At 39.8% G+C, this 27,601-nt stretch overlaps 1 protein-coding gene across 1 annotated transcript in view; it reads left to right on the forward strand.

The window, feature by feature from the left end:
- The window catches only part of ROR2 (receptor tyrosine kinase like orphan receptor 2), a 162,619-nt gene that overhangs the window by 79,748 nt on the left and 55,270 nt on the right, over positions 1–27,601 (forward strand). The window contains exon 2 of the mRNA XM_062609819.1: positions 18,256–18,333. Within this exon, the coding sequence (XP_062465803.1) occupies positions 18,256–18,333 (78 nt within the window). The remainder of the gene's footprint in view (positions 1–18,255; positions 18,334–27,601) is intronic.

The following is a 27,601-nucleotide window of genomic DNA, read 5'->3' on the forward strand; positions in this document are numbered from 1 at the left end:
TGTACTGGATATATGGTCACTACCAGTGTTTTAGCATGAAACCCTTAACTTCCTTCTTAAATGGCTTTTAAGATCTGAAATATGGGATCCAGAGTGCTGTTTTATTAAATTTTTGAACTAGTTTTCAGAAAATTACTTGAATTTCTACATTGTTGAGTATCTCTTAAAAGGTACATGCTTAAAAGATACTGGAGGAACACGACTGCACAGACAGAAAAGTCCAAATTAATATCTACTGTTTAATATAGACTGTCATTCATACGGAGTCCAGGTTTCTAAATTCCTGCAAATAATTATCAATTCTGTTGATGAAGTCAATTTTGAAAAGAAACATGCATCCAGAATGCTGCAGATTAGAGATGCAAGAGTTCCTGCTACTTCTGTGGATGCTGAATCTCTAAGATCAAAAGGCTCCTTATTTGAAAAGGTTTACCCATTTCTGCTTTTGAAGGTCTGCAGAGCTCCAGTCTTGTTTCTAAGCTCAGCTAGGGGAGTGGTTAGTATGTAGGCAATAACTCTTCCATAACATGTCTCCAGAGCTGCTGTTTACACGTGAGCAAAGTTACATATTTTCAAAAATGAAAGGAGACTTGCAAATGTACTAATGTCTGTTTATAGATTTAACAGTATTGAATCCTAACAGTCAAACGACATGAGTAGTAAATTTGTGAAGTAACTTAATCTATATTGTTTGCTGGCAAAATCTGTTGCAAAAGATTTTAGGGAAAAATATTTTATAATTGTACAGATTTAACTTACTTTTGTCAATCCTGATTTTCTTCAGATACATAAAATGCACAGCCCATCTCTGCACAAATGCACAATTCCTAAAACAACCCAGTTACTGTTTAAACAGTTAGTATAAATAATGAACCACTCCATTAACAAGAATATAAATAAATGTAGACAAGTAAGGGTTCTCTAGAGCTGAAAGTTTAGGTTATGAAAAAACTTCAACAGCTGTAATTTGTAGGTCCTTGTAGACTGAGGGGTGTGAGTGATGTAAATGTTAGAAAGTTGACATTTAATGTATGTCTATTTTGTCATTTTGCCAAAAGGCAGGACATCACTGTTATTTTTCTTTACCTGTGTACAAATTTTGAGTAGGGCAACATCTGGCAGAAAAAGTCCACAATATGCCTTAAACTTTGAAGTGCTGTAGACAGGACACAGTGCTCTGCTGCATGATGGGTGATGAGTCAACATTTTAGAGGAGTCTGGTTATAAACATATTTTCCCTGGGTGAAACTAAAAAGAAGACTAGGAGAGCAAAAAGTATTAACTGAAATTTATTTCTTCACATGCTAAGATCTAAAGCTAAGTTAATAATAAAAGATAGTTTATTCAGAAGCGTGCATCTAATGAAATCATAATTTAAAAGGCTTATGCTTAGCTGGTTGAAGGGATATAAGACCCTAATATCTGAGTCTTTAAGACTCCATGTCTAAAATGTACACGGAAACAGCTCAGTTCTCCTCTCTACCCTAAAGTAACCACACACCTGTGAAACACCATGGAAAATGGCTTAGCCAGTGCCTCAGAAGTTTGGTCAGTTTTGGTGAGAACATAACTTTCTAAGACCTAACTTTAAGCCAGCAAATTTAAATACTTTTGTTAGGTTTATTGCAAGTCCTTTGGCTTAAATTGGTAAAGTGAAAGCATGAGGAAAGTTAAGAACTTTTCTTGGGGTGGGGGGAGGGAAGTTGGGAGAGTGTGAGAGGGAGGAAAAGATGGATGAAGAGAGGGCAGACTGACCATGAGCACACCAAGGTGAAATGTATACTTGGTCCTGGGAATTCTTTAAATAAACAGAGAATGGTTCATATCTTATGGCTCCTGTCCAGAATATTTACAGAAACACTGTAGTCTGTGCTGTCAGTTAGCATGAGAATGACTACAAAAGCAATCATAAACTACCCAGGTGCTCTGCTGTGTTACCGAGTGAAGGTATAGAATTAAAGCAGTATGTTCTTCTTAGCTGCCTGTTTTGAAACACTCAGAAGAGAATCTCTTTGTTCACAAGGATGCTCTTTCTTTTTCCTCCATAAATGTGCTTTTTTTTAAAAAAAAAAATTGTTGTTTTTAGGCTGCCTGTTTTGATTAGACTGTGGAATGTTCACTTTGTTTGTTGCAGTACAATAGTGACATGTTTCACAGAAAACAACTCTGCTGTTACTGAATGGACTGTTAAACCGTGTTTGTCAGGGTAGGGATAGCCACCCAAGCATTCACCCTTCTAAGAAAACAATAGCTTTGTGGGGAAATGCATATGAGCAGAAAACAAGTTTATTAATAGCTCTGTTAATTCTAGTGGTATCAGGCATTTTGAAAGTGCTTTTGAACAGTAAGTAGCAGCTTCAGAGCCCGCCTGCATAAGCAGTGGTCAGTGTGACAGTGATAACCCCTTTGACTCCTCATTCCCAGCTACAGCAAATCTTGTGGTACACACAGAAGAGACAAAGCTGGCTGATGGAGTTTATCTCCCTTACATCTGCTGTTGGAAAGCTTTTTGCAGGCTACCTAGGGGATTTGCAGCTCCAGGGAGCAGGAGTGGAAGGTGCCAAGAAGTTTGTCCATAGTATTGCTGCCCTGCTGCACTTCATGGGCAGCAGCTCTATAACTTCAGGCTTTCTTTACTGCCTTTGGGATGTAAAGCACGTATGGCACGTTTATGTGTATGTATGGCACTTCCTAAGGAGCTGATCGGGAGAATTATTTTCACTAGCAGAATTTCTTAATTATTTCTATGCATAATAAAGATAACGTCTAATGACCTCAACTGTAGCTAGGAGAACACAAGTACAAGCAGGAAACGAAGCACTTTTGTCTGTGTTTATCTGAGAAATCAAGACTTAAAGGTGAAAGGATGGCAGAGACAAGAATTAGTACACCAGGTTTCCTGACAAACTGCAGCTTGACATGAATGAACGGACTCTGATTAATGTCCCAGTTCTCCCCGTGAATAAAAGAAAGAAAACATTTACTGACTTAAACATTTAAAAACCTGACCAATTTCTTGGGTGTAGCAACTGCTTTCTGGTAATCTAATAAAAAATACATTTTCAAATGCTTGGAATTTTTAACTGTGTATGTCTTGATCACTTCTGGCCGATAGTATTTGAGAGACAGTATAAATACAAGTGCTTAAACTGTCTTATTTTTGAAAACTTTGAAATCTGAAGGTTTGTTTTTTTTTTCCTTATTACATCTTTTTCTAGGTGGATGTGATTTGTTGAATTTCAAAAGACTTATCACTTGTAAAGCTAACACAAAACATTATTCTCCCATCCTAAAGATATGCTTCTGTAGGCCCATTACACAGGACATAGCAAAGAATTAACACATGAAATTTTGACACATGCCTGCTTGTTTCTGTCCTTGAGTCCTGTAGTTGTCTTCAAATCAGTTATGCACAAGTTTTACTCTTGAAAGGATTTCCCACAAATAAAATATCAGAAATTGTCACAAAATTGTAGTATCTATTATTATGAAAAAAGCCTAGCTAATGCTGAATTTTAAGAATTTCAGTCCTGTTAATACTGAATTATAGATTAGTCTCCAGATGCCCTCCAAGGAAGTCTAAATTTTGTTCAGGCTTTTTAATACTCTGTTGACAGTATAATTACAGCCTTTGTTACCACTGCTGTTTTCCAAATGGTGCTCAGTCTCCCAGAGCTCTTTCTCTCAAAAACTTTAGCTAAAAAATCTGTGGAGGAAAATGTCAACATAAGGGCTTCACTTTACTTTATTACTCTTTGTTAAAGAGTACTGCACCTAAGCACCTTTGAGTGCTTAGTCACTGAAATGAGGGAAACCTACAGAAATTCAGTCATACTTGCATCTTATAGAAAATGATTTTGATCAATATACCTTGGTAGGCACACTTTTGCAGTGAACTGACATAACTGGATCTTATCCTAACCTAGCTGATATGCTAGCGCTTTGAGTTTGGAGTTTGGTATTGAGTATTAAATTCTTTACTAGAAAAGCAAAATGCATATTAAAGTGTTCGGTTCTTGATTTGCTTGTTGTCCTTGTACTGGAGCTCTTTAATAGCATTGTCATAAATTTCTTTAAAAAAAAACCAAAACATAACAAATTTGAAGTATAGCAGTCAGAATGCAATAAATCAGAACGTGATACAGCCTTTTGTAGTAACTAAAGCAGCAAGCATCAAATTTTACCATAAATTTTAAGTCCACAAAGAATTACCATTTTATGACTCAGGCCAATAAGGTCACTTCAAATCTGCTTAAAAGCCTCGTTACAGTAACATAATACAGTATATGTGTTGCGTTTTCTGTTTATGAAGCAGTTTCACAAAGTCCTTCGAAACAAAGTGACAGAAAGTTTGATGTAGCCTTTGTCTCCTGGAAAGCGATGGGTAGAAGGGTGGATTATGGTAAGTACCTCTGTGACTACTAGAAGTTGAGTTTCTGTGCTATGGCAAGGATACATGTTCTTCAAAGCTGACATTTGGAGTCCTTTTTGTCAACATAATTTAATTTTACTTTTGCTATATTGTAGACCTTTTTCTGGAAAGGGATTTATGCCAGTTAAGGACTACATCTGTTGCTGTTCTTTCCTCAGGCTCCTGTTAGCAGTTACTAACTAGCCAGATACTCAATTCTGACTTCTCTTTCAATTTCTGGAAATGTAGATTCTTTTACAGGTTCTGGAGAGAGTGGTTGGGTTTTTGTATACTTATTTTGTGCAGAAAAGGAGAAAAATAAAGAGAGAAATATGTATATGTAGTACAGCCTGTTGTATTTTCTCTATATGCACAATAATTTTTTTCTAGTCATTTATTGTATTTAGATTGATATGTCTTGTTTGCGTGTTCAAGTTTATCACTGCTTCTCTCTGTTACAAAGACTGCTATATGTTGTGTCAGGCAAATACGAGAAAAAAGTTGAGTTAATTTACCGTGTGTTACAATTTACGATTTTGAGCATTAACAGTTTGACTGGCTTTGAGTTTCATGGGGGATAGGTATGTTCATAAGTATACACAGAATTTTCTTTTCCAAGGAATTATAGTAATTTCCTGACTTTTTTCAAAGTAGGAGAACATGAAAATAATATTAAATAAATACAATGAAAATATTCTTAGAGTACTTTAGAAGTTTCAGATATGAACTTCATTAATTTAGGAGTCAAATTAATAGACTTTTCTTAATCATTTTTTCTTCTGAAAAGTCATAGTAGCAAAAACGATGTCTCTGCCACATTACATAATCAGGAGATACTCATGGACAGCGAAGTAACTGAGCAGAGCACTTAATAACCTATTATCTGTACAGTACTTTCTTTATCAAACAAGTGAGGTTAGTTATTTCAGATTAATATGTACAAGACAGAATACAGAGACAGAGCACAGCAAAACAGACTAGCCAAGAATGACAAGGTCAAGGGCAATATATCAATCGGTTGGCTTTCTGGGTCACAGTAGTTATAAATATTTGAGAAGCCATTCCAGGAGTAATACAAAGTTCTTTGTTCTGGTTTAGATCTTTGGCCAGATCTTATCTACATTTGTAGAGCTGGACTGTAAATCACCAGTTCTCTTTCATCTTGGCTGCTTTGTAAAAAGCTGAGAGGCAGTAAGTAGTGGATGTAGTGGAAGTTCCAAAGAAGCTTTTTCCCAGTGTATTCTTTATTTCGTGTCTCACCATAGAAAGTGAAGTACATGCAAATAATCACTCCAGTCTTTTCAAAGATGCATTTCTTAAGTGCATTCGCTACCTACCACAGCAGGTAGCTAATGTTTAGGTTGTGGTTAGCATCTCACTTGGTGCTTTGAACAGAATTCCCTAAGTATTTTCCCACAGCATGGAAACATGCATACACACCAGGAAAAATAACCTCCCATACTTTTAGGAAGACAGTAACTGCTACCTAATAAAGGTTCTCTGCCAAGATTTAAAAGCTGGCTTTAGCTGAATTTTATTTCAGAATATGTAGATTCTCCCAAAATTCCCCATCATGCTCCCAAAGAGGAAGAAACGGCTGGATGCTCACAAAAACAAACCAACAAATCCCCTCCCCCCAAAAAACATACAACAAAACCCGAACAAAAACACTGTAAATAACAAATATTTTAAAAAGCTAAGTAAGTGCTGAGAAATTAATGCCTGAGAGTACTAGAGAAGAAAAAGCTCTGTTTCCAAGAAACTAGTGGCAGATGTAATAAACTTTCCTTGTCTTTGGTACCATGATAGATCATCACTGACCAGCTTAATCTCTGTGACTGTTAGCAATGATAGCTAGTGGCTGCTAATTTTTATGGTAGTTGTTTATCATGTAAATATTATTTACTATAAATGAGGCTGAGCGCCAGGCAACCATCAGATAACTATTGTTATTGCTGGGAAGCTTTGTCAGGTTAAACTCAAGCAAATGAGCTTATTTCTTTGAACAGAAACTCTATGCTTTTGATGGGAAACAAACTGTTGGCTTTCTTTTAATGTTGACTAGTGTCAGCCCAAAATGGTCAGGCAAGTGAAAAGAAACACACTCTACTTTGAAGTCATCTTGCCAATTGCCTTGTAGTGTTGTGAGTTTTCCCCTTCCACACTACTTGACTGGGCATGCTGCTGTCACTCTTACAGCCTGGCTCCTTTTGAGTTTGAGCCCCTTACCTGTCCATGCTGAGCTGAAACTGCCATCTTTGCCATTTTTGACAGTTCCTTCTCTGAATCAGCTGGTGTGCCGAATACCACAGATCACAGCCTGTGCAGTAACATAGAGCAAGCTGGTCATTATCTGATGGGCTGTCTACCAGCCAGACCTGGGAAATACACATAGTGCAAGGAAAGTGGTTTAACTACATGTGCAAGCAAGAATGGAAAGATTTTATTCTACTTCCTTTTTAATACCATACCAAACCAGTATTTTAGAATGTACCCAGTACAGAGAATAAATAAAAGCATTTGCAGTTAAGAAGTTGCCCTTTAAGCTCAATAGTTTTCTGTCTTTCCATTGCACCATAAGTGCCAATGATGCATGTGTTGCTTCCATATATATCGTACAACATGGGACACTTCTGTTGAATCTTCATTATCAACAAAAGTCTTAGATTCTATTAGTTATACTTAGATCACATACAAAAATCATGCAATTTCTTGATGTTATCCTGTGTTATAGTGGCTGCTTTGATTGTTGTGTATATTCTGATTCTAGCATCCTCTTCTGCTTGTTAGAGTTAGCAGTATCTTCCTATACTTTGGAGCTAATGCAGTTTTAGAACTGTCCACAACTAACATGAATGAAAGCAACTGCTTAAATACTTGGAACAATATATCTGGCAATTGCTCACATTTGCTACAAGTTCATATGTGAGGGCATTTAGATCAGCATGGTTGGCTTTTTCTTGCAAAACTTTATGGTAACGTATAACACAAGTAAGTAATACCTGTGCAAATATTTGCTTAAGGGTAATGAAAACTGCAGCTGTCCACTTTGACTGAGTAAGCAGTGGTTGCAAGGGAATGTATCAAATATAAAAGGAACATTTGGATCTGAGCAGAATACCTGGTATGTATATTTTGAGATGTTGAAACATAATAAAATGAAAACCGAATAGAAGTATGTCCCAATTTTAATTCTCACTGTAAAGAACATTCTTCCTTAAAACACAATCTGTTTCAATCCCAAAGTTGAGAGATCTCCATTATGGCTCAGAAGTGTTAGGAATGAAGACCAGCATGGTTGGCAGTTGCTTGGAGTAGCTGTTGGCTTTTGTGCGCTCCACACAGCCTGTTCCACTCCCATCTATGATTATGACTGAAATAGTTAACTTACAGATATGAGCTTTTTGTTGCATTTGTAAAAAAATAAGAGGCTATCACTTCAAGTGAGTGCTTTTTCGAAAACACTTCTATGCAATCTCTGCTGTGGTGTATGTGACTTTCAGACAAGATTTGTTCAATGTATATATGAGTAAGAATCTGAGGTCATGGCTCAGTGCCACAAGTTAGCCTTGTAATCTAAAATTAGGTTGTGTGTGTTGTTTCTCACTTGTATGTCATGAAAACAGGTGGTTTACAGCCAAGTATTTTGGATGGTGTAGAAGCAAAATGCACCCATGTTATAAACAAAAAAGCCTGTCAGTCCTGCTGTCACAGTAACATGAATGTGGGAAAGCCTGTAGTTTGCAAAATAGGAGTTTATACATGCAAGATTCTCAGCTCTTTGATGGTAAGATGCAATTGTGAAAGTGCACTGCACTTCACACCAAGTGTTGCCCCTTTGCATCACTATGTCATTTAGGAATGGCCATGCTGGCTACTGTCAGTGGGACTGTGACCAGGTTTTCTTTCAGTTCTTTCACTGTCCACCCACTGAAAACGGCATGTATTCACATCTGGAACCACTCTGCTCAGTCTGTTTTCCACCTCAGGGCTCTACTCTCTTTTTATTATTGTTTTTAGGAAGAGTATAAGCAAATAATACCACATCTCTTTTCACAGACCAAAGTGTTTCTTGGCTCTGTTAATTAAAGACAAATAACAAAAAGGACTGTATCAAAGTACACTTCTGCATCTGAGCTATTCCCTTGCTCTCCCTTCCTCCCCCCCAGCAGCACAGGTAGTTTAAACAAGAGAAATAGAAATTTCTTTCAGAGCAGACAACTGTTATGACTTTATTGTACACATTCAGTTGTAATGCAAGAAGTCAAACAGATTCTGCAGTAAGAAGAAAAAGATTTTTCCTATCTAGACTGGACAAGCAGCTCCTTAGCAGAAATACTGTGTGGTTTAGATACTTACTCTCAAATGAAGACATATAAATGTTATTAATATAATTTAAATAAATCAATCCATACTGTGAAATGATGAAAAGTCCATTAAGTAAAATCTCTTTGAAACATTCAATTAGGATAACTGGTTTGTATATTTCAATGACTACAATATAGATCTGGTGTTAGTTTCCTTAACGTCTTGGCATCCTTTCTTATCTTTGTCCTTCACTTTCTACACACAGAGGCAAATGTCCACACACACATACATTCACACAGTCGCATTTGGTCATCAACAGTATTTGCGCTGGTCACAGGTGCTGGGAGTGCCCACTGGTGACTTGTCTGGCCATCGCACCTGCATGCTGACCTGCTCAGTCCATACTTGTTCAATGGCTGTCAGTACAAGCCGAACTGTTAGTGGGGAAGAGACATTACTGTATATAGATTATAACTGATTAGTCATAGTAATGAGAACTTTCAGTAGAAAATTAAGAATTTTAAGCACTTGATCTAGAAACCAAGATAATTTGTGTTAAAAATACCCTCTTTAAAAATTTAATCCAGTGTATTTAACTTTATGCCAACTGATCATCAGCAAAACCTAGAGTAAGAAATAATTTTGAGTAGTGAGCAGCTGCTTCTCTTTGAACACAGTATTTGGTGTTGCATATTAGCAGCATAACTTGTAAAATCATGTTCTAATATGACTTAGTGGAGACAAATCTCAAGTGGGCAGGTATAACACCAGATAGCCAGAAGCTTACTTTTATATCTTCTTGGGTCTTTAAAAAAAATGTGATGCTTGGTGATAGGAAAGAACATGAGCATCTGTTTAATTATTGTATTTAGGGATGAATGTCATCCTATCATGGACTCATTTGCCAGCCTTTGCTTCTTATACATTGATAACCCAGGCCTCCTGGCTAGGTGTCCAGGGTTCTGAAATCAGTGTTTTGTGTCAGGCACTGGGGTTTCAGAATTAATTATTCATTCGTATACACTGTATCCTTTCTGTCAGGAGTATGGCTATAATACTTACCAATAAGTACTATCATAATTCAGAAAGTGCTTTTATTAATATGAGCGTGTTATTTACGCTCACTATTTTCCAGAGAGTGGAGTAGCTGGCTGTAACCAGCCTGCTTTCCAAGACTGGAGCTGCAATTCCTGGTTATGAAACACAGTTAGAGAGTGAAACCCAAACAAAATGAAGCAAGGTGGTGTTTTGTTCTTTTTTTCCCCACACTTATGGTAGTCCTCTGCCAGTACTTGGTCATCCCATCACAATAACCATTAGGATAGGTAATAGCAGCTTCTACTATATTCTGTTATGCTCAGTTGTGATCTGTGTTGTTTTTATATTGCCACCTAGACTGAGGGAGATTAATGTGTTTTTTTGTTTCAAATGCAGGACAGCATTTAAGAGTGTGCCTAAAAATAAGCCCATTTTCTGTGTCTGTCTCACTAGGAATGTTTTTCTGAATGGGAGTCTTAAAAGATTTCAGCCTAAGGCTGCAAACAGGACTGGCATTTTTGGATTCTAAATTATTTTTCAGAAAAAAAAAAAGTGCTGTGAAAATCGTTTATCCCTGTTGATGGAGTGTTATAGTCATAAATCATGATTATTTTCAGCCTTTTGGTTGAGACTATTTTGTTTTCACAGCCAGGAGCAGTAAAATAATCAATCATAATGCCATGGATAATTATCATGTTGCTTGGTGTTCTTTGAGCTACTGCAGGTGTGTTCCTAGCCTCTATTGGTTGTGTTTAAACTGTGATTTTACAGCTGAGGTGGTGAAGAGCTTTGGAATGTACCCACTATTGGTTTGCTTTTTTTTTTTTTTTTTAATGTCCCTTTTTTAACATAATGCATTACTAACAAAGATCATTTATTAAGAAATCCAGAATGACTTGTTTTTTTATTACAGTTGGGGGTTTTATATACTCCTTGGTATATTGACTTGAACTGCCTAACATATAGCTGTACAGAAAAGCTATGTTTGTGATAGCTAGTAGACTCAGTTTCACTGTTGCTAAATTGGAAATGACATTGAAATGCATTTGTGGTTTAAAAAACCTCAAGTATTTCATGCTGTAAATACTGTGGAGTTCATTCTTATTTATTAAACATTCAGAACAGTTTTACTGACATAATTACATCTTAATTTGTTTCCAAGTAGTCCTTTAATTTTTACTTTTCCTTACTAGAAGCAAAGCTAGTGGTCTGCAGTGACTGTAGGGTTTCTCTGCCACATTGCGCAGGAATAAGGTTAAAGTCTAGGATTCCATGATCGGTTGAAAGTGGCATACATCACCACAGTCATCAAAAAAACTCCCTCCTTCCTTTTCTCTGCCCCAGCTTCTTGCTTCCATGCTGCTCCCTTGCTTCTGCTGACTCAAACGCTAAAGGCAGCTGCACTGGGAACCACATCAGGGAGGTAACCCTTCCGCCTCTCAGCCCCTGGGCAATTGAGGTACAAAAGATTATGGGATACTTAACTGCAGACATGATATTTCGATGCCCACACGCTTTTGAAAATCCTGGTAGACATCTGTCTGCATCTTTTGGCATCACATGCTTTTAGCAATCTGGCCTAAGGTGACTTGGCCGGGACTTTGCAGGAAGTCCTAAGCACTGAAAATAGAATTTGGATATTTATTTGTGCAGATTGGGTTCCTATTTAATAATCCCCATTCTGTGTTGTAAAATAAGAGGAGATGAACTTTATTGTAACTTTATCAAAAAAAGTGTTTTGGCTGTGAATTAATAGGCTTATTTGTAATCCAAAGCGTATCATCTTCAGACCTTGGTTGTGCGCTAAAACTGCTGATTTAAAATGAGTATCTTCTTTTCCATGGGTGCTGTCTGGTTTACTGCAGTGTTGTAGCAGCTTTTAATAAGGGATTCTCTGTGAATGAAATCTGAATAAATCTCTGCGTTTGCTTTGTCTCACTAAAATCTCTAAACTCTCATTTTAAGTGGCATATATGATTTGCAAGAGGAAGAATCTAAGTTATTTCATAGCTAAGCTCAGTGATGATAGTTGTATTATGAAGGGGTAAAGACTGACAGTGCAATTGAAAATGCAGCTGTGTGGTTAATGTAAAATATGCATTAACAGTATGAGGCATTAAAATATTCATTGAAGTCTGTGTTTGAATCCCTGGTAATAATATTTTAAATGACTTCTCTGATTTTATTCTTTTCACACTGACTTCATAGTACTTGGTGAAGCACCTGGCTGGTGATTAAGATAAACTGCATCTTCAGTTTACTTTTTCCTGTTTTGAAGGTTCATTGCAACCCTGTGTGGAAATCAGGAATCATTTCTTCTCTGCAATTTTGTGCTGATGGCCAGCTGATTTCTTTTACTGTGTTTACAGTGGTTTGGTGGTAGGTTACAAAGGATTGTTTTAATTTACAAAATCAAATTAAAAGTTCCTGCAGGAGCCTCATGAACTCTGTAAGGCAGCTTTTTTGTTATCAACTAGTCTATCTTAGATGAGTCTGTGAACACACACATTCACAGTAGCAGAGGTTAATGCAATATACAGATTCTCTTTTTATGTATTTAACTGACAAAAGGATGTTAAATTATAAGATTTTGAATCTCCATTAAGATTTTTTGAGAAATTACATGCTTTAACATGAGTGTGTGTTTGGAATTTTATTTTAAATCAATGATAAATTGTCACTTCAAAATAAATAATGAAACCCTTTTCATTGCTATAGATCATAAACCTCAGATCTGCCTTAATCCCCTAGTGTAGTTCCCACATACTGCAACAGAGTGGTTTTCCCAGTACTTGCTGAAATGAAACCATTTCAATGTAGCTACAAGGTAAAATAGAAAAAAAAACAACAACCAAACAACTAAAGAGGGTAAAATTCACACTAATGGAACAAGCGATTTGCTTAAATAAGAAATGCTTATAAATTGAAGGAATTTATTCTGTACAACTCAGCCCTGGCTCTTGTAAAAAGTTTCTTGTCTTATGTTTTCTACCAGCTTTCTGACAGTCCTGTGACTTGCAGGCTGGCTTTGGTTTTACTTTAAATATACTTATTTAATGTTATTTTGATGTTACAACATAGCAGGCTTAGAAAAACGTACTCAGTTTCTAATGGTCTCATAGTGAGAGCTATTTATTACTATGAACTTAAATGAAAGTAATTTTAAAGAATTTCAGATGGCTAAAGAATAAATTTTAACTAACTAGTTAACATACTATCCTGTGAATAATACGTTTTGCAAGCTGACAGTAAAGTAAGTGCCTATTTTTCAGACCTTACATTTGTCTGAGTAGAGCTACAACAAAAAAGTGCATGTTACTTCCCAAACCATCAGCTATTTTTATGTGAAGCTGCAGCAGTTGAGCAGCGTGTGCTGTGGAGGTCCTAATCTGCCAGCACTATGAAAGGGGTGCACTGATTTTATGCTACAAACTGCATCTTTTGTAGACTATTCACCACCCTTTACAGGTCTGCCAAGCCCACTCTGCAATTGGTTGCCAGGGGCTGCAGATGTTGGAAAAGAGAAATTTCAATGAAAGGCCCTGATTCAGCAACCCAAGCAGCCTCCTTCCCCCAGCCAAAGTAATCAGATTGGCAGCTGAATCAACGGGTACAGTGGGCCCTTTGTTTGGGAGCTCCAGAGGTTAGTAATTGACAGAAGGTCAACAAAGTTTTATGAAGAAAAGAACAGAATATTAGAGGGTATTAGGCTGAAGGGAGAGAGTTTGGTAGTTTTATGTAATTGGAAGAAAGTTAGAACCTGAGTCAAGGGTTACAGCCACGGGAAGAAAAAGTTGCATATTGCTGTTTAAATGTGAAAATAGTTTCAGCTCCAGAAACAGTATTATTGTTGAGTGGATAGAATATCTGAACAAAAATCTGCAGTTTTCCTAATGGCAGTTGTGTGCAATTGTTGGTGTTGAAGGATTTATTTACGAGCTTTATGTATAATGCTAGAAGGATGGTTGTTTTTCTCATAGCATCGTAAGACAGAAAAAATCTTAAGCTGTCCTGTTGACTCTGGGAGAAGTATTAGCTGTTATCTATGCCGTGTCATATGCAATACATGCTTGCCTAATCTGCCACCCTGGAAAATTTCATTCACTGAGACCTGTACGTTTAAAGAATGCTAGCTCTCAGTCCATGCTTAATCTCCTTCAGACTAAGCATGGGTAGTACTAATTTATTTTTAATTTTTATTAGACATGTTTTGTAGACCAGCCTTATGACACTAATTGTAGTATTTCAGTTTTACCCATATCCATCTTAAAATGGAATACAAAAAATTGGAGAGGGTTCTCTAGGGCCTTACTAGCACTAAGTAGGCTGGGAGGATTACTACTGTTGATGTGTTCCAATATGATGTTTGCTGTGTTTGCAATAGCTTGAGAACGCTGATGTTTGTTCAGTTCTAATCTACGCAAGCCAAGTCAATGTTGGCTTCTATGCTGATTATTACTCATCTCTTTATTTTAAATGCTGAAAAATAACCTCTCTGTTCCATTATTTTCCAGGAATTAAAGTGAAGATGATGGGTCTATAATTCTCTGGCAGTCTTTTTCACCCTTTTTAATAAATAATAGGAAATATTTGTGCAATTTCCCATCTTTTATGATCTCGTATGTGCTCTGCAAGAATTAAAAAGCAGTTATTAACATTGCATGGCATTGCATCAGCCAGCCCTTAACTGCTCTAAATTAATCAGACCCACTCTGGTTGAAAATACCTGAGCTTGTTATTCTCTTCCTGTGTGAGGCTGAGGCCTTGGTTTATCCCTGGTATCAATTATGATAACTTCCTCCTTGTGACTGGCTTTTTGATGAAGATTAATGTATTGTTTTGATGTCTGCTTATGCCCATGAGCATTTTGAAATCTGTTTGTTGCAATTACCTCTCAAGTAAGGAATGATCTGTGAACTCATAACCATTTCAGAGGGAAAAATTTAGCTCTTTTATGATGTATAGCATATGCCCTGTGATTTGACACTGTGATCATTTTGGCAATTTATTTTTCAAATGTGTGAAAGAACATTCCTTTCTCAATAACACAGGATGCTTGCTTGTGTATTTTCTTTGTCATTGGTGCCTAAAATGGAGCGATGGGGCTACCTGTGCTGGACCTTGTCAGTAAGCAAATCTTCCTCATATTTTCAGGAGAACTGAATTGACAAAAGCAGTGATTGATTAATTATTTATATTCAGTTTGGAAAAGGATTTTGTATACTGCTGGTTTTCTTGCTCCAGTTTGCTATATTAAGTCAAAGAAAGAGAATGTATTTTGTACATCAGAAATATAGAACACGGAGTTCAAATATGGTTTCTGTTTTGGAGCTGGGATTTTCCTTTAATTGAAATAACTTCCTTTAATGCCCTGAAAAGTTAAGAAATACTTTTTGTGTTGATGAGCAGTTTAAACGTAGTACTATTTACAGCATCTTCGTTTTACTTGAGCATGTGGTTCCTGAAAAGAGGGATATTCTTGTGGATCTGAACTGTAGCACATCTGGAAAATACATTGTCCTGTACTGGCAGTTGGCATTCAGGCTGAGTTCTGGTTATGTTGAAGTCTTGTTTGGTCGCGCAACATGCAAGGAGGACAGATACTGGTGATCTTTTCTACCTGGCAGTATCACAGTAAATTAAATTAAAGAAGTGGGTGTTCAGAAATAAGCCATGATACATTTAATGTCTAAGCAGAGAACATATGCAAATGAAAAATGTGAGAGTAACCATGGTGGAGCAGATGAGAGATCAAGGCAATCCTGTGTCTTGCCTCCCATGGCAGCAAAAGAAGATGCTCCAGTAAAAATGTAAGAAGAGGTCTAGTGTACATAGTACTCTATGCTGGGTATTTACCTAGCCTCCAGCCATTTTGAGCTCAGAGACTTAGTTGTTTGCACAGGATTTCTCCGAATTAGTTAGTTCTGCATGGATTTTTGTAGAATTAACTGGGGTGGAAAAGATCTCTAAGATCATCAAGTCCAACCATTACCCCAGGACCGCCAAAACCACCACTAAGCCATGTCATTAAAGGCCTCATCTCAATGTCCAGTCTCACCTGTAACATATGTGAACTCTGCCCACAGCCTAACTACATATTGCTTGAGAAAACTTTACCTTGTTTTAGCTTTGTTTTGAAATTACTTTTTGCTGGTTTTCCCTCATACTGCTGTTTGCTTTACTGAGAAATTGGTCCATCCTAAGACTCATGCCTCCATAGAACTTTGCTGTTGTTGACTTCAGCCATCTCCTTCCCAGAGTGACAAGACGTAGCAGCTGTACAAAACCTGGATTATAACTTTAATTATCCTTACTGCTTTTCTCTGAAACTCTTCCAACACTTCTGTACATTTTTTGAGGTGAGAGGACCTCAACAGCATGCAATGTTCAGTGGATAAGACTGTACTTCTTGCCAGTCGGTGCTGATAATACAACATGTAAGGTTCAAATATTGAGCATTTCTCTCCCTACCAGTTTTTAATAATGACTGTTTGTGGGTTGGTGTTGTTCTGTCAGCTTGCGGTCTTGCAAGTCTACCTTTTTTTCTTAACATTATATGACAATGCTATATTTGTAATAGGTAAGCAAAAAAGACGGAACTATCCAATATCTTTGTTGCATCTAAAATCAGTGTAATGAACAGTTATATTTTTTTCTGGCTTATTGGTCAAGACTGACAGTGAAAGTCTGACACCTAAAATTACTTCATGGAATTTCCTCCTTTTCAAGCAGTAACACATAATGCTGCTAGGAAAAGGTACAGGAAGTAAGAAGAATAAAAGCAAAATGGGATACCCTTACTGAAATATTAACTAAACAAAGTGGGAAAAGGAACATAAGTTAAAAATTAGGTAACACTGCAGAGAGTTGGTGATGGCACTTGATACAGGGTGCATCTGCATTACAGTGAAGGAAATTGGATTAAAAATGACAAAAAGAACTATTATCTGTTCAGAAAAACATCATGGATTTACTCATATAAGAAAAAATGTTCTAAGTTATTAGTGCAAAATCAGAAAGAACTGAGAGTAGTAATTCAACAGGAATACACAGTTTTTTCCTTAAAGTTCTTCACAGCAGTGGGGTTTAATTCTTTTTAATCCAAGAGGAAAAGATTCTGTTTGGCTGTAATGACTTGTTTGTCATCTGATCAAAAATCAGTTATGGAGTAAAAAACTTCATATTGATAAAAACTTTTCAGTGTTTTAAGTTGTGGTACAGAAACTTTAGGGTTAAAGCTTGGAATTAATAATAAATGTGGTCAAAGTGGAATTTTGAAGATTACAGAAAATATACATATTTCTTTCATAGAAGCAAGTTTAAATGACAGATCTGGTTTGTGTTTATAAGTTCCAAAATACATGAAGGACTTTCAATTTTAAATTTGCTTAGTTATAGAGGCTTGGCTGGTAGGTAGTGTCTATGGTTGGTAATTGTTCTCTGGTAAAGCACATTGGAGATTAAAGCACACTGGAGATTAAAGCACATGGAGATTAATGTTTTTTTTCCCAGACATAAACACAAGAGTGAATCACACAAAAAATATTATTGAAACATTTACAAATCAGCAAATGTTATTGTTTCTTTCCATCTCTGCCTTGAAAAGTTTAAAAAAATTAAGAGGTAGAGGTCTGGGAAGGAGGGAAGCGAGAAAAAGATGTTTCTGTATGCATTTATCTGAGCTTCCAAAGTTTTTTCCTGTGTGAATTCCACTAAATGACTAAAGAAATAGAAATAACTATTTTAAAATTGAACACGTGGCATTAACCCAAAAGCACCACTCAGAACACAGCCAAGTGTGCCTAAGAATGGGCTCCTACACATAGAGTTTCATCCTGTGTATATTGGTGGATTATGATCACCAGAAAAAGCAAAATGCAAGTACCTGGGGACTAAAAGAACAGGTTCTATTTTTTTTTTTTCTTTTTTTTTACTCCAGTGTCTCATCTTGGATTTATCTTCCTTGTGGTCAGTAAATGTTGCTGCCCCATTATATGGGACAGCAACTTATGCAACATAGGGGAGGTCAAGCAGAAGCAGGCGAACAGAGGTGAACTTGCCTTGCCGACCATTTGTAAAAAATGAGATGTGACATACCTCTGCTGAAATTTGACATATCCTTATCATGCATTCATCCATTCACACTGGATCAAGCAAATCAACAGAAAAGTCAGGCCCTGAGTCTGCACCATACCCTCAGGGGCATGATCTACAATGGCAATTTAAGATGGCACCACCTTGGCCACCCACTTCCATTTCTCCCTCCAGTCTGCAGATGAAGAGTATCATTTCATTGGACTGTGCTGGGAGTAGCAGAATATGCCTGCCGAAGCCTTAACTGTTCCAATTTGAAAGACAATGTGTTACCACGGATATAGCACTGTCTTCACCATTACTCTAATTGGGGTGTCTGGGAATGAGCACACAACTCATGTAGAATCAGTAGTACTGCCTATACAGCAGGAACCTTAATTCAACAAACTCTTTTTTCTTCCCAGGTGAAATGGAAATTCCAGAAGCAAATGACCCCTTAGGTCATGTGGATGGACTTGAGAGACCAATTCCAACACCTAAAGGTAAAATCAATTGTAATCAATTGTAGCTACTTTTTTCTTGTTCATTACTCCCGCACTGGTGGACTGTATGTTTGACCCAAACAGAGGGCTATTATCACCTGTGTTTGACCCAAAAGAGGGTTATTATGACCTTGCTAGCATATTTCTGTTACATTGGTACCATGAAAATAATTTAATTCTTTACAGTGCCATACTTGGCATCTGTCGGTAAATGTTAAGCACTGGTATCTCTAAATATCTTTGGTCTGATATAATTAAATCTCGCCAATGGAAACACAGGGATACTTACTTTTTAAGTAGCTCTGAGTGTTAGAGATATAATTTTTTTTTTTTTTTTAAACAGGTGGCAATGGCAGAATTTCTAGTAACTTGTTAGATAGCATAAAATTTTATGATACTTTATGACTTAAACTACAGGTCCAAATGCTTTCTTGGATCTGAAAATGCACATATTTGCTGCATGTTGTGAGTCCAATTACAATCTGGTACAACTTTCTAAATCAGGACATTTTCAGTGTTCTAACCAAAGAAAAATGTTTTCTCACTTGTAGTACAGATTTTTTTTTTATTTTGTGTGGATGCACTGCTAAAGTCAACACTTTTGCTTAGAAAAAAGGTCAATTTTGTTAGCATAAAGAGCTCAGCCTTTTTACCTTATGATTAGCATTCTCAGCAAGATGAACACATGTTAAAGCCTATGAAGCTCTGAGGTGCTGGTCAGATGCTCTTTCTTGAAGCTTCTACTTCAGAGAGCCTAAGTTTGAGACTGCCTTGGAATATAGTCTCTGTTCTCATAGATATCTAATATCATATTACTAAGAGCTTCATTTCATAGAATCATAGAATCATAGAATAGGGTTGGAAAGGACCTTAAGATCATCAAGTTCCAACCCCCCTGCCATGGGCAGGGACATGTCACACTAAACCATATCACCCAAGGCCTTGTCCAACCTGGTCTTGAACGCTGCCAAGGACGGAGCATTCACAACTTCCCTGGGCAACCCATTCCAGTGCCTCACCACCCTAACAGGAAAGAATTTCCTCCTTATATCCAATCTGAACTTAAACTGTTTGAGTTTTAACCCATTACCCATTGTCCTATCACTATAGTCCCTAATGAAGAGTCCCTCCCCAGCATCCCTATTAGGCCTGCTTCAGGTACTGGAAGGCTGCTGTGAGGTCTCCATGAAGCCTTCTCTTTTCCAGGCTGAACAGCCCCAGCTTTCTCAGCCTATCTTCATACGAGAGGTGCTTCAGTCCCCTGATCATCCTCGTGGCCCTTCTCTGGACTTGTTCCAACAGTTCCATGTCCTTTTTATGTTGAGGACACTGCACACAGTACTCCAAGTGAGGTCTCACATAAGCTCCTTTTGATGCAGCCCAGGATATGGTTGGCTTTCTGGGCTGCAAGGGCACACTGCCTGCTCATGTTCATTTTCTCATCAACCAGAACCCCCAAGTCCTTCTCTGCAGGGCTGCTCTGAATTTGAATGCCATTTTGGCTTCTTACCTTCACTATGCTTAATAGAAGCTATTTTTTCAAAATTTTCCATTAATTTCTATCCTTTATTAAATAAAAGATGTATTCATGTTTGTGCATCTCTGTGTTGTTACTAATCATCAGTGACACCTGATCATCGTGTGTCCTTCCCATTTGGAAAGAAGGTGTACTCCTCAACCCTTTCCACTTCCTGAAGCTCCCAAATTATTTTAGAGGATTAAACTTTGACCTCCTTTATGAGAATATATTTCAGTAACAGTCATTCCTGTCAGCAATACTGTATATTACAGTTGGTTTATTCACTCCACACTCACATACCCACTAATTTTAATGGGAAAAGGTCCATGTTTAATCTTTAACTGCATCTGACAAGCTTGTTTACTTGGCAAGTTGGTCCACTTTACTCTTCTATTATATCTGAACTTTTACAGATACAGGTTTAAAAAAAAATTTTTTTTCCATATGACATTATGTGGTTAAATTCTTGCTGAGGAAGGAGTTACAGTTATTTCCTTTTTTTCAGGGCCACAGGCAATACCTGTCTAAGGAAGTAATTAATCACATCTCAAGCATTTCTACATCATAAGGATTTTCTATTTCCTTCAGAAAAAAAGAAGAGACCCTTGTTCTCATATGATTGAATGGTACTGAATCAGTTGTTAGTTCCCAAGATGCCTGGTCAGGAAATGGGTCTCATTTTGCTCCCCTTTTATTTTTGTGGCTACAAAATTCTCCAGAATAAGCAAAAATTTCTTGGCTGAAATTTTTTGTTTCTTTGGTTGGAATGTTAACTTATGTGGTCCTATATCATAGTGAGGTAGCAGTTTTTGTTTTAAAAGAATCATTGGACAGTTCTGCTTCAGAGTTTGTGTATACTACTAAGACCATTAGAAAGAGGTCTTCAGCTTCTTTCACCACATCAACCTTTTTTCCTTCCTTGAGAAATGTTAAGTTACTCTGTTTTGTTTCTAACCTCTTTTTTTTTTTTTTCCCCGATTGTAGAATAGACTCCAAATAGTCCTGAAAATAGTAGTAAATGGGCTTTACTAATGCCCGAAGTTAAAGCCAGTTTAGAAGTACTAAGTGTATTGGTCGCTTTCTGCTCTAAATCCTCCAGAAGTCCTGAAAATTGGTTCTGTCTCCAAAGAAGTAACCAGGTTAAACATTATTATTAATAATGTGCACTTTAAAAAAGCTGCAAGTCTCTTCCTGCAAGTGAAGCTAGCCTTCTGATCTTGCGATAGGACCATGACTTGGCTAGGGCTTTGAGGAGAATTTATCTTCCCCTGTTTCCTTTAAGTGAGCATCTGAATCATCAGAAGAACAAAGCCTCTCAGCAATGTCTCACAGAAGAGCAGAGCAGAACACTGAACATTTGCTATAGAAGAATTTAGGGCTGCTTTGGAATAAAAACAAAAGATTAGAAGTCAAATCTCCTCACAGTCCAGCAAGCCTTTGCAGAGATGATCCCTTCTTTAATGTTGATTTCACTCATAGAACCACAGAATCATAGAATGTTTAGGGTTGGAAAGGACCTTAAGATCGTCTAGTTCCAATCTCCTTGCCATGGACAGGGATACCTCATGTTAGACCATGTCATCCAAGGCTCTGTCCAGCCTGGTCTTGAACACTAATGGGACCCAGGGATGGAGCATTTACCACTTCCTTGGGGCAACCTGTGCCAGTGCCTCATCACCCCCACAGCATACCAGTCGAGCATCTCTTTGGTATCTTTCTGTTTTACAACAAGTATTCAAACAAACTTCCTGATTCCTAAAAAGTCTCTTTCCCCTGTTAAAGAGGCAGAACAGTGTCAGCCCCATGCTCCACTCTGGAAACTTGCTGCCTGGGGGATCTTGTTCTGCTCCCTGCACACCTTCCCGCACTCCAGCTTTTCCTCTTGCTGATGCTGGTGACGGAGAAAGTTCTCTCTCTCTCTCTTTCACTGCAGCAGAAGGTTGGCGAGGACAAGGCCAACAGGGAGCTTTCCTTTCTGAAGCCCAGAAGAGAAAAAGAACATACCTGTTAATTGCAAACAAATGCAAGAGGTGTGGCAGAAGCTGAAAACAAGTTTTTCTTTGGTGATGAGCATTGTTGGTGCATCATCATAGAGAGGCTCACTGCTCTCAGTCTTGTACTCTTTAAACAAGTCTGGTTACAAACTCCGCATGCATAGATTCGCTTATAAATCTTACTTACAGTAAAATAAATAATGACTGATCATGGGAATGTTGGACCGATGCACCCTAAGAACTGCACGAGTAAGGAGAACCTGCAATAGCTGAGACATTGAGTGAGTTTAGTTGCTCCAGGCACCTGACCTTAACTGTAGTTGGTCTGGGAACTTACTCTGGTTCAAGAGGTATGTACATAAATCCAGCTTATGACTGGACATTGGCTGCTTTTATTTGACATAAGGTAACCTGTCAGGAATAACATGCATGTTTTCTAAAAATGATGGCCTTTAATTTACAGTGCCTCACATGTTATCTGTTTGTCCTGGGTTCAACAGTAGCAGTCATGTTTCTCCTTTGTGGCAGCTGGTGCAGTGCTGTGTTTTGACTTCCAGCCTGAGAACAGTGCTGGTGATACCGATGTTTTCAGTTGTTGCTAAGTGATGTTTACCCAGACCAAGGACTTTGTGAGGCTCATGCTCTGCCAGGGAGGAGGGGAAGCTGTGAGGAAGCAGAGAACGGGGCGCCTGACCCAGGCTAGCCAAAGAGGTATTCGATACCACAGCACATCATGCCTGGGGTGGGGGGTAACTGGGAGTTACCCAGAAGGACACGGGCTTCTGGGTCAGACTCGTTTCTTGGCCGGCGGTATTGTATTCTCTTCCCTTGTTATTTTCTCTTATCATTGTTGTCGTTGGTGGTAGCGGTGGTGATTTGTGTTGTACATTGGTTGCTGGACTGTTCTTGTCTCAACCTGTAGGAGTTGCACTCTTTCGATCCTCCTCCCTGTTCCTCCGGGAGCGGGGAAGGGGAGAGCCCCGGGGGGGCGGGGAGTGTCTCGATTGCTCTCAGCCCGGCACCACTCACTGGGAGTGAGTGAACAAGCTGTCTGGCTAGGGTTTAAACCACGACAGTTTTTTTTTGGCGCCCAATGTGGGGCACAAGTGGTTGAGATAACGACAGATCTGACTGGATTAATAGTCACTCGTCACAATGCCGATTTACTGGCTCTCAAGGTTGTTCCTCTAGATCTCACAGTTTCAGTATATCGTATCTTACTTCCATCCGGTATTTGCTGTATTAGCGTTTTTCAAGTGTGGGACTTGGGCTAAGGTTTTTGTCTCATTGCACTTTATGGTAATGACTTGTAATACAATAGAATCATTGATCATGAAACTGATCTGGCTTATGTTCCCAGTGTGGTCGCCACCTTTATACTTTGGGAGGCATATAATAGAAGAGCTTAGCAATTACACATCTTTTTTCTCCTTCTCAGGTGCTCAACCTGTGAAGGAGACATCCTTTTACCCTCCCAGTCCTCCCCCCAGACCATTTACATTTGAGAGTTTTGAAGTTTTTGAATGGCCTTTTAATGCTGTTGAGACTTGTTTGCTGATCGTGATGGGTGGGGATCACCATGCTAGCACGAATACAGAGTGTGTTTTGCCCATGACTGATTTCAAGAGTTAAGCAGAGTAAGGTTTGGGTCTTGTCTGGGGTCAAACGATGATGTAGGAGGACCGAGAGATTTTCCCTGAGGCTGGACAGCCATGAGTGGCGGGGTGTGTGGGACAGTATGGGCAAGTATCTAGGTCAGTGGGCCCCTCCAGTACTTTGGAATTTCACCACCAAACAACTGCAAAATCCAGAAGAATTAGTAAAACACTTAAATGAGACGTGTGGTCATTCTGGCCATACCAGAGATGGACAAATCATGGCAACGTGCTGGGGCTTGGCCTATGCTTACACGGCCTTGTTCAACACTATCCAGCACCTTCAAAAGGAAAAGAATGTCAGTGGATCTGAGGGCAAAGCAACAGTCAGCGCAGCTACTCCAGCTCCAGGCACAGCAGCTTCACCACCCACAGCGACAAGTACAGTCGCTACTCAAACTTTGGCTGCAATGAACAGCGCAGCTACCCCAGTGGCAAGTACAGCAGCTGCTCAGAATTCGACTGCAACAGCGCGGTTACCCCAGCTCCAAGCACAGCAGCTACACCACCCCCAGCAACAAGTACAGTTGCTACTCAAACCACAGTGATAATCACTGCAGCCAAACCAGAGGACCAATTCGTACCAATATCGGTTGCACCTGTACGCAAGAGAACAAGCAAAAAAGAGGCAAGAAGGGTGAAGCAAGATGAAGAAGCAATGTATTCACCACCCGGTCTAGCATCTGATCAGGAGTCATCATCACATGACGAAGAAGAAGAAGAAGAGGTAACTTCTCGACCTCGGACCTCAACTGAGCTACGGAATATGCGAAAAGATTTTACCTGTTAACCAGGGGAGCACATCGTCACCTGGTTACTCCGATGCTGGGACAATGGGGCCGATGGTCATGAACTAGAAGGTATGGAAGCCAAGCAGCTGGGATCACTTGCTAGAGAAGGGGGAATTGACAAAGCAATTGCAAGAGAGAAAAAGTCCCTCAGCCTTTGGAGGCGGCTCTTGGCAGCTGTGAAAGAAAGGTTTCCATACAAGGACGATGTTATGAGTCATTTGGCCAAGTGGACTACTATAGACAAAGGCATCCAGTCTCAGAGGGAATCAGCCATCATAGAGATGATCTATCACATCAAGCCGAATAACGGGGATATACCCATGGATCCAGATGAAGTTGAATGTACACGACCCATGTGGCAGAAACTTACATGGAATGCAGCATCATCATATGCCCATTCATTGGCAACAGTAACCTGGAATGACATAGTACCACTAACAGTGGATGTAATGGTTCATAAAATCGGAGAGTTCGAAGACAATCTCACCCCTTCCATCATCTCAGCTGTGGAAAAACTGTCCCAGGACCTCAAACAATTGAGGGACGATCCATCTGATTTATCCAGCTCCTCACGTGTACCAACATACATCTCAGCTATTAACAAAAGGTGTCCTATTGCTCGAGAGAGGAGATACAGGAGGTATACGCCACGGGGTACCCTATGGTTTTACCTGCGGGATCACGGAGAAGACATGACAAAGTGGGATGGAAAACCTACTTCAGCTTTGGAGGAACGGGTGTGTGAATTGAAGAGGGGAGCAAGGGCCAAGACTGATCGTCCCATGAGAGCTACAGCTTCAGTCTCTGGTGAGCAGTTTCCCAGATGGAGTGGAAGAGCTGATTTTACTCCAGCTCCTGTGATAACGAAGAATAATCCCTTTTACCACGACTTAAGTGTCCAACGCTGGGATGACCATTAGAGGGGCCCTGCCTCCAGCCAGGTGGAGGTAGGGGACAATCAGATTTACTGGACTGCGTGGATCAGATGGCCTGGCACATCAGTCCCACAAAAGTATAAGGCTCTAGTAGATACCAGTGCACAGTGTACCCTGATGCCATCAAGCTGTCAAGGCATGGAACCCATCTATATTTCTGGAGTGACAGGAGGATCCCAAGAGTTGACTGTGCTGGAGGCTGAAATCAGCCTGACTGGGAGGGAATGGCAAAAGCACCCTATTGTGCCTGGTCCAGAGGCTCCATGCATCCTCGGCATAGACTGCCTCAGGAGAGGGTACTTCAAAGACCCAAAAGGGTACCGCTAAACTTTTGGTATTGCTGCTTTGGAGACTGAGGAAATTGAGCAGCTGTCCACCTTGCCTGGTCTCTCAGAAGATCCCTCTGCTGTGGGGTTGCTGAAAGTTGAAGAAGTGCCAGTTGCGACCACAACAGTGCACCAGCGGCAATATCGCACCAACCGAGACTCCCTGATTCCCATCCATCAGCTGATCCATAGACCGGAGAGTCAAGGAGTGATCAGCAGGACCTGCTCGCCCTTTAATAGCCCCATATGGCCAGTGCGAAATTCTAATGGAGAATGGAGACTAACAGTAGACTATCGTGGCCTGAATGAAGTCGCACCACCATTGAGTGCTGCCGTACCGGACATGCTAGAGCTTCAGTATGAACTAGAGTCAAAGGCAGCCAAGTGGTATGCCACGATTGATATTGCCAATGCATTTTTCTCAATTCCTTTGGCAGCAGAGTGCAGGCCACAGTTTGCTTTTGCTTGGAGGGGTGTCCAGTTCACTTGGAACCGACTGCCCCAGGGGTGGAAACACAGCCCTACCATTTGCCATGGACTGATCCAGACTGCACTGGAACAGGGGCAAGCTCCAGAACACCTGCAATACATTGATGACATTATTGTGTGGGGCGATACAGCGGAAGAAGTCTTTGAGAAAGGGAGGAAAATAATCCAAATCCTGCTGAAAGCCGGTTTTGCCATAAAACGGAATAAGGTCAAGGGATCTGCACAGGAGATTCAATTTTGGGGAATAAAATGGCAAGATGGACGTAGGCAGATCCCCACAGATGTGATCAACAAGATAACAGCAATGTCTCCACCAACTAATAAGAAAGAAACGCAAGCTTTCTTGGGTGCACTGGGGTTCTGGAGAATGCACATCCCGAATTACAGTTTAATTGTAAGCCCTCTCTATCATGTGACCCAGAAGAAGAATGATTTTAAATGGGGCCCTGAGCAGCAACAAGCCTTTGAGCAAATTAAACGCGAGATAGTTCATGCAGTAGCCCTTGGACCTGTCCGGACCGGGCCAGATGTAAAAAATGTACTGTACACTGCAGCTGGGGAGAACGGTCCTACCTGGAGCCTCTGGCAGAAAGCTCCAGGGGAGACTCGAGGTCGACCCCTCGGCTTTTGGAGTCAGGGATACAAAGGATCTGAGGCCAGCTATACCCCAACTGAGAAAGAGATACTGGCAGCCTATGAAGGGATTCGAGCTGCTTCAGAAGTGATTGGCACTGAAGCACAGCTCCTCCTGGCACCCCGGCTGCCCGTGCTGGGCTGGACGTTCAAAGGCAGGGTCTCCTCTACACATCATGCAACTGATGCTACATGGAGTAAATGGGCTGCACTAATTACACAACGAACTTGAATAGGAAATCTCAGTCGTCCAGGCATTCTACAAGTCATCATGGACTGGCCAGAGGGCAAAGATTTTGGAATGTCACCAAAGGAGGAGGCGGTGCATGCTGAAGAGGCCCCACCATATAATAAACCATCAGAAAGTGAAAAGCAGTATGCCTTGTTTACTGATGGGTCCTGCCGTATTGTGGGAAAGCATCGGAGATGGAAGGCAGCTGTATGGAGTCCTGGACGACAAGTTGCAGAACCTGCTGAAGGAGAGGGTGAATCGAGTCAGTTTGCCGAGGTGAAAGCCATCCAGCTGGCCCTGGACATTGCTGAACGAGAAAAGTGGCCAGTACTTTATACTGACTCATGGATGGTGGCAAATGCCCTGTGGGGGTGGTTGAAGCAATGGAAGCAGAGCAACTGGCAACGCAGAGGTAAACCCATCTGGGCTGCTGCACTGTGGGAAAGATATTGCTGCCCAGGTGCAGAACCTGGTGATGAAGGTACGTCAGGTAGATGCCCAGGTACCCAAGAGTCAGGCCACTGAGGAGCACCAGAACAACCAACAAGTGGATAAAGCGGCTAAGATTGAAGTGGCTCAGATGGACTTAGATTGGCAACATAAAGGTGAATTATTTTGGGCCCGGTGGGCCCATGACACTTCAGGCCATCAGGGCAGAGATGCAGCATACAGATGGGCCCGTGATCGAGGGGTG

This window comes from Pezoporus occidentalis, unplaced genomic scaffold (genome assembly GCF_034315485.1).
Source record: "Pezoporus occidentalis ecotype Australia unplaced genomic scaffold, CSIRO_AGI_Poc_V1 ctg141, whole genome shotgun sequence".
NCBI lineage: Eukaryota > Metazoa > Chordata > Aves > Psittaciformes > Psittacidae > Pezoporus > Pezoporus occidentalis.